This window comes from Orycteropus afer, unplaced genomic scaffold (assembly GCF_000298275.1).
Source record: "Orycteropus afer afer isolate SDZICR_OR568_19922 unplaced genomic scaffold, OryAfe1.0 scaffold00072, whole genome shotgun sequence".
NCBI lineage: Eukaryota > Metazoa > Chordata > Mammalia > Tubulidentata > Orycteropodidae > Orycteropus > Orycteropus afer.
Genome location: NW_006921659.1, coordinates 4052819 through 4061263, shown reverse-complemented (window position 1 = coordinate 4061263; position 8445 = coordinate 4052819). Strand labels below are relative to the sequence as shown.

The window sequence follows — 8445 nt, the reverse complement described above, 5'->3', positions numbered from 1 at the left end:
AAGTGTGAATCTACTTGGTTATAAACTAGAGACTCAATTATTATTGGTAAGTCCTGGTCTTTTAAGGGATTGAGACAGCAAATAAAAAATGGAGAAAAATTATTCTTTATTGAAAAATACCAATAATACTGACAGACTTCAAAAGCAATTCACGCTTCCAGAATACAAAGTACTTAATACATTTTTTTCAAATATGTTTGTATTTCAAACAAATTAGCATTTTTGTAAATCCAATTTGACAACCTGACTAAAAATATTTTCCAGCTTTATCATCTAAGGAGCTGCACAACCTTTAAAGTAGGGACCATGGAGGTGGGCAGGAGCAGAGGGCTAAGGGTACACCTGGGACTGCACAGCAGTCTACAGAAACATTTCTACAACTTGGTGCCAGAAACAAAAATACTGCACAAGACAGCTGCCCTCCAGTGCCAGAGAATCTTGGGAACAGTATATCAAAAGATAGCTAGCTTTTCTTATAATTTATGCCTTTCATTTAAGATTTGCTTTTTAAAGTAAATCTTTTAAGAATATCACTGCAATTTAATGTCATCCAATAACTTTAAATTTTAAAAAACTACAGTGAAAGAAATGAACTGTTACCATCAAAATGGTCTTTGCTGAGCTGTGATATTTCTATGCTTTTTAAGATGCAAAAAAAAAAAAAAGAAAAAGAAAACAAAACACAACCCCAAACAAACCACATATGCAAGTTTAATTTGAAACCACACAAATTATATATGTAGGCTCAGATAGTAGCAGTGTTCACTTTTATTACTAATAGCTTAATTGAAACAGCCATCCTATTCATTCCACCAGCAGGAATAGCAGCACCAAGATCTTCTAAACTTCTTTACGTATAAAGCTTAAGTCATTATCCAAGTCCTATTCTCTGCATGCTCCAATTCTTGTTATCTGACTTAACATAAAAGCAACAGGATTTGGAGAGTTACTATTTGCTGTATTAAAACAGTTATACAGCCTCTTGTACTGTCAGAAAGCAAAATACTGTGAATGGCAGCCCTTCTTCACAGCTCTAACCAGGAAGCTGCCAAGCATTCACTGCTCGTGCCGCCAGTGGCATTTCCACAGTAAAACAGCAGAAACTAAAGGAATTGTGGCACAATGGATTCTGAATTCTTTTATCTACCATTGGTCCTGGGGCTTAGTACCTTCCCCTTGTAGACTGTCTGCTGATCATTCCATCATCTTTAATGGAAGAAAACTATCAGGTCATATACCGGGTAATGGCTCTCAGAGCGTAGAGGAGTTCTGCTTGCATCCTAGCTTCTATAAGAAGCAGATTAACATGAACCTGAATATAAAACAAAAGATAATAAAATGTAGGATTATAAACAATCAGTTTTTCAGTGCATCTAATAAATACCAAAAATAAGTAAATTTTCAAAGTGTCACTGAATAGTTTAAACAAAGTCTTGGGTTTGTTTAATAGAAAATCAGTATTTCAATAAAATAAAAGCTATCTGATACTCCTTTTGGATAGGTGTTTTGAGTTTTCATTTACAGGCATACCTTGGAGATATTATGGTTTTGTTCCAAACCACCACAATAAAACAAATATTGTAATAAAGCAAATCACACAAGTTTTTTGGTTTCACAGTACATATAAAAGTTACATTTACACTATACTGGAGCTCTGGTGGCATAGGGGATAAGGCGTGGCTGCTAACCAGAAGGTCAGCAGTTTAAACCCACTAGCTGCTCTGTGGAAGGAAGATGGGGCAATCTATTTCTATAAAGATTTACAGCCTCAGAAACCCAATGGGGGTCGCTATGTGCTGGAACTGACTTGATGGCAGTAGGTTTGGTTTTTTGATTTTGGTAGTCTACTAAGTATGTAACGTTGTTGTTCGGTGCCACTGAATCGGTTCTGACTCCTAGCAACCCTGTGTACAACAGAACGAAACACGGCCTGGCCCTGTGTCGTCCTCACAATCGCCAACATGCTTGAGCCCATCATTACAACCACTGTGTCAATCCATCTGGTTGAAGGTCTTCCTCTTTTTCTCTGACCCTCTATTTCACCCAGCATGATATGCTTCTCCAGGGATTGGTCCCTTCTGACAACATGACCAAGGTAAGAGAATATGCAATAGCATTATGAAAAAGTTTGAAATATTGTGAGAACTACCAAAATGTGACAGAGACATAAAGTGAGCACAGGCTGTTGGGAAAATGGTGCTCACAGACTTGCTGTCACAAACTTTCAATATGTAAAAAATTCAGTATTTGCAAAATGCATTAAAGCAAAGTGTAACAAAATAAGGCATGCCTTGTTTGTGTGCATGTATGTTTGATCACATCTCTCCTTGAAGGTGTGTTAAAATTTCAGAAAATGTAGACACTGCTTTTTCAGAATACCAGATTCCCCCACCTAATCATCCTTTACTAACTTCTATGAAGAATTTTCAAAGAGACCAGACATTTCTACCTATACACAATTAAAAAGGTCTCTTGCAAAACATTCTTCTTTCTCCTAATCAGTGGCAGCCATGCCAGCACCTCTCAAGATAAACCAGCCCACCTCTCTTCTCTGTCTTTATTCTTTTACTCTAGCAACATAATGAGGTTTCCCACCAAGACAAACCTGGCATACTGTCCTGGAGTGCTCTTCTTTGGGTCAGTAGGGGTGATGGAAAGGATTTGAAAGACACTGAGTTAGCTGAAAGGAAAATAAAAGCTACTACCAGATTACTGACTAAACAACGCACAATAGGTATGTACCTTCTCAGAGTGCTTGAACTGCCTCCAGAAGCTATCATACATTCGTTTGGTAACCTTTTCAGGAGTGCAAACAACAGTTTTGATATAAACTTTAAAGCTACGATCCAGTAGCTGGTTAATTTCACCATAGTCATAGTCATCATACCTGTTTAAAAATACAAAGTAAGAATTATATTCTCAATGTATAGTTTTTCTTCTTACAAAAGTATAGACATTAATAATAAGTGCTCTATTCTTTTACCCTCCTTGTGTTGGCAGCTGTCCCCCAAAATGATAATAAATAGCTTTACAATGTTTAACTCGGGGTTAAAGAGTGAATTTAAAGGGATAAGAACAGAAAGCTCAGGCAGAGGAACAGAAAGTTTGCCAGTGTTCAAGAAAATCATTCCTGAAACTTGATAGGGACACTGCAGCACTGGGACCCAAGCAATAGTGTATATTTATAGCGATGAAAAAATGCTGGAAACAGTTTATGAGTACTGCTGAAATTAAGAAATGAACAAACTAATATTTATTATCAGTGCTATTACATAAGGTATATTAAAGTGTAAGTAAAAATAATTAGAATGATTTAATTCATGTTTCCATGAGTTTCTGGGGTCAGAGTGATAAAGAGAGGGTAGCCCTGGAAAGAAGGATGCCTATAGACAGCTGCACAGTGTCTACTCTCAAGAGAGGCTCTCTGATCTAAGTTAAGATGGTTACAGGCACTCATGTCTGCCTTGCCCCACTGGTGATGTATTGTGGAACACCCAGGCACTGGAATCTCTTACTTGGTTTTCAGTGGAAAAGGGAGCTAGCTCCTGTAATGCTGGTCCTACAACTCTTCAGGAGCCTAACTGAGTAATTAGCCTAACAAAACCATTCTCAAACTCTGTAAAATGCACAGCAAGAGAAAGCCTGACTGTCAAAATACCTAGAAAGTACTGCGCACAGGTTTGTGTGCATGAACGGGCAGTAGGTACATGATGCCCACATTCTCATTCAGCATGAGAATGTGGCTGAATATTTAACAGCAAGGACATGAGGGTTCTGATGAAGTATCATGAATAAGTACTCTTCAGAAGGGCACTGCATTCCAACAAGGCAGAAATAAGGGTTTCCAGAGGTAGAAGATGATACATAGAGAAAAGATACCAAAGATATGTTGTGACAAACTTTGTCTCTCTTTATGTATGGTCTAAACTTGCCTGCTCCTCTGTCCCTTCCTAGAGGCAACAGACATTTAGCTCTTGTCAATGTCTCTGACTCTCCCTCCCGCCTTGTTAGGAGAGAGGAAACAAACTAAGCAGCAGCAAAAGCATTAGCAGCATAAAAATAAACTACTGGAAAGGGATGGTTTTGAGTATATGTATGTAAGTATCTAGGCTGGCGGTTCAAACCCACCAGCCACTCCTCAGAAGGAAGGCTGGGCAATCCTACTTCCATAGTGATACTGCCTCAGAAACCCAAGGAGGGGTCGCTATGAGTCGGGGCTGACTCGATGGCAAATAACAACAACAACAACATGTAAGTATCTGTGTGTGTGTTCCAAGTACCTGAATAATTTGGCCAAAACTATGTATCTCTTTATAAACATAAGAAAGACTAACCTTATTCCAAACATGCAGTGAATATAGTTCCAAATAGCACGTCTAAGCATTGAGGTATCAACATCTTTGTGCATTGCCATTGTATTGTAAGTAAGATTGTAAGCGATATGAAATTTTTCATCAATCAACTGTCCCACATCTGGATAAAGGCGATTTACCAAAGAATAGCCATGATCTTCCCAGCAATAGTCCTAGGTACAAGGAAAGAAGAAATGGGAATGCTTAAAATGTGACCAAGTATGGTTCCGCAGTACAGTGAGATCACTGGCAGTTGGAATCCACTGCCTTTCTAGAACACCATAATCTCCCAGCTTCACTGGCCTTCCAGTCTCATGTTTTCAAATTCTATACTGAAACATGCAAAAGGTTATGTTTTGTAAGTCAGTGAGTTCAAAAACCACAAGGGTCTCTTCCCTAACATAAACTAAAAAACAAAACAAAAACACACAACCCATCGAGTTGACTCTGACTCACAGTGACCCTATAGAAAGAGGAGAATGTCTCTGTGGTAGTTAACCTATGTGTCAACATGGTTGGCCTGGTTTTCAGCAGCTGGGTAGGTGGATGTAGTTATAACCCATGATGAGGCTGGTAATTGACTCCATGATGGAATCTACTGGAGCAGCTGAGTAGCTGCTTCAGGGTGTGGTCTGCTTCCAATAGATAAGGAGACAGCTTGGGGAAAGGTCTCCAGCTTTTCAGCATGCTTGGACTATGTATGCACACAACAGATTTAAGACATATATTTAAACTACAGTATGCTTCTGATGGATTAGAAGTAGTCATAAAATTAGAGCATAGAATAGATTGTATTTGCTAATTGATGATTCTCAACTTTTAGTGTGGAACTAGACACTATAACATGAAGAAGCTCTGGTAGTATAGTGCCTAAGGCATTTGACTGCTAACCAGAAGGCTGGCAGTTCAAACCCACCAGCCACTCCTCGGAAGGAAGGTTGGGCATCTACTTCCATAGTGATATACCGCCTCAGAAACCCAAGGAGGGGTCGCGATGAGTTGGGTCTGACTCGACAGCACATAACAACAACAACAACAACAAGACGCTATAACTACTGTTGCTCCTGAGATATGGCTCCTCTCAACAAGCAAAAACAGAGAAGGAACCTGGCATCCTGAAGGACTACCAGGTCCCTAAGTTTGCATCGACTCCATATGTGCAGAATTGCACTGGGGAAATTTTATTGTGTTTTTCAAATCTAATGGTTTGGGAACTCAAGAAACTGAGTACTACCAATAATAATTCTACTCCCTACATCGCTAACTTTATTCACTCTAAGAAATAAGTGTTAAGGAATTTTGAAGGAACACTTATTTATGTTTGCAACCCTCAAAATTTCTCATTGGTTCAAATAACATTTGGTTAATATTTTAAAGAGAACTAAGATACCATAATTTTCATCATGTATTTTCTATAGTTTCTGTAAGAAGTCACCCAAATTACGCAGTAAACAAAAAATTTACTCTCTCTGAAAGTCCTAACTTAAGCATATCCTTCACCTCTGAGTTTCTGTTTGGTATACTGAAAACATTTCTGTTACTCAGCCTTGGAGACCTGCTGTCAACCAGGACAGCAAACATCCTCACTCTAACATAAAATCCTCACAACTGGATCAATAAGCACATCATGATAAATGAATTCACGATCAATGCCCATGGAAGCAGTAATCAAGAATTCAATTGATATATAGCATTGGGAAAATCTGCTGCCCAGCATGTGAAAGCTGGGAAATGAATAAGGAAGACCAAAGGAAAATTGATGTCTCTGAATTATGGTGTTGGTGAAGAATATTAAATATACCATGGACTGGCAGAAGAATAAACAAATCTGTCTTGGAAGAAGTACAACCAGAATGCTCCTTAGAAGTAAGGATGGTGAGACTTCATCTCATATACTTTGGATATGTTATCAGGTGGGACCAGTCCCTGGAGAAGGGTATCATTCTTGTTAGAAGGTCAGGGAAAAAGAGGAAGACCTCAACAAGATGGAGGGACACAGAGGCTGTAACAATGAGCTCAGACACAGCAATGCTTGTGAGGATGGTGTAGAACCAGGCAGTGTTTTGCACAAGGTCACTGAATCAGAACCGACTTGCCAGTATCTAACAACAGTTAATTCTGGAGCTTGGTAGGAGATGAGGAGGAAAACCAATACAATAAATGCTGGCTAGGTTCTAGCACAATTAGTATTTATTGTTTAGCTATATTATGAAACTTAAATGACTTTTGTGCACCAACCTGAGACACTAACTACTACTGTGATTATGTTGTATGGGTGAGTGGGTTTTGAATTCTGAGCATCTAATTTATGAACTTTCATGACACAATAAATACAAGGGAACTGCTTGCATGTAGGAAAGTTACTTCCTTCTGCAACATTTGATAGTTCTCAAGTCCAGGTGGCTCTATTATTTTAAGCCAAATTGAGATATTGCTAATGAATCATATGCATATAGGAGTCCTTGGTTGGTACAAATGGTTAAGTACTTGACTACTAACCAAAAGGCTGCTGGTCTGACCCACCCAGAAGAAAAAGCAAAGTCTGTGATCTGCTTCTGAACTGTGAAGCTTTGAACACTCCAGGGAATGCAGGTGAACTCTGCACAGGCGGGGCCACCATGAGTGGGGAATTACTCCATAGCAATGGGTATGTACAGCCAACAAATGACTACTGTACCTGGACTCGGAATGTTGGAACATGCATTCCATGTCTAGAGAAATCCTTATAGCCATAACTGGTATCCTCAAAGTGACGAGATACATCTCTTGCTGGTGTAACTTCTTCATCATCTGAAACAGTTAAAAGGAAAAAAAAAAAAAAAAGCCAAAGAAAGCTTTGGAAAAACATAATGCTAGTCAAAATTAATTTCATCAATAACAAGTAAAAACAGGATACCTCTTTTTGACACTGAATACCCAATATTAACCAAAATACTATAAAATGAATGACCTAACTTAGCAGTAAATGAAATGTACTAAAAGCAGCTTCTCTATAATAATAAAAAAAATTCAGGTTCACTTCTTTAGACCTCTTTTATAGCCCCTCTTGTCCCTCTGTGTTCCCACCCAATAATATGGATACTATGGTTGTACTTAGGAGCACTTGTGGGGCAACAGGTAAGTGCTAAGCTGCTAACCAAAAGGTTGGCAGAACCTACCAGCAACTTGGTGGGAGAAAAGACCTGGCAATCTGCTCCAGAAAAGATGACAGCCTAGGACACCCTATGGGTTAGTACTACTCTGTAACACGGGGTTGCCATGTGTTGAATATTGACTGGAGGGCACTAACAACAACAGGCTGTACTCAAAGTATGAATATCCTGCTATATAATCTTAAAGGTGATAATAACACTTATTAACATCAGCTATGCTCTAAACCAGAAGCTTTGGTAGCATAGTGCCTAAGGCATTTGACTGCTAACCAGAAGGCTCGCAGTTCAAACCCACCAGCCACTCCTCAGAAGGAAGGTTGGGCAATCTACTTCCGTAGTGATACTGCCTCGGAAACTCAAGGAGGGGTCGCTGTGAGTCAGGTCCGACTTGACGGTAGCATACTACTACTACTACTACTACGCTTCAAATGTTAACACTTAGACTATTTTTGCTTGTAAACTAGTGCCACACAATATACAATGTAATCTCTCTAACAGCTCAATGATCCTAGAAATAATTCTAGGTTAAAACAAAAAAACTAAACTCACTGCCACTGAGTCAATTTTGACTTAAAGAAACCCCCACTGGGTTTCTAAGGCAGTAAATCTTGATGGAAGTGGATTGCCTGATCTTCCTTCTATGGAGTGGCTGGTGGGTTTGAACCACCAACTTTGTGGTTAGCAGTCAAATGCCTTAGGCACTGTGCCACCAGAGCTTCTTAATTCTGGAATAGTGAATGAGAAAAAGAGGGCCTGTCAATCACCACCTTTCTGATGCTTCCAGTACTGCTCTAAACCTTTTTGGATGATCATCATGTTAAGAGTTTCAAGTAAATATAGTATTAATCATCGGAACATGGAATGTACGAAGTATGAATCTAGGAAAATTGGAAGTTGTCAAAAAGGAAATGGAACGCATAAAGATTGATATCCTCGGCATT

The 8445-nt window shown here is 39.0% G+C and overlaps 1 protein-coding gene across 1 annotated transcript in view; it reads right to left on the bottom strand.

Annotated features, from left to right (window-relative positions):
• Positions 1-1225: 1225 nt before the first annotated feature.
• SESN1 (sestrin 1) overlaps positions 1226-8445 on the bottom strand; it is a 37668-nt gene continuing 30448 nt past the window's right edge. The window contains exons 7-10 of the mRNA XM_007940818.2: positions 7030-7142; positions 4335-4525; positions 2743-2887; positions 1226-1312 (exon numbers count right to left, since the gene is read on the bottom strand). Of these exons, the coding sequence (XP_007939009.1) occupies positions 1226-1312; positions 2743-2887; positions 4335-4525; positions 7030-7142 (536 nt within the window). The remainder of the gene's footprint in view (positions 1313-2742; positions 2888-4334; positions 4526-7029; positions 7143-8445) is intronic.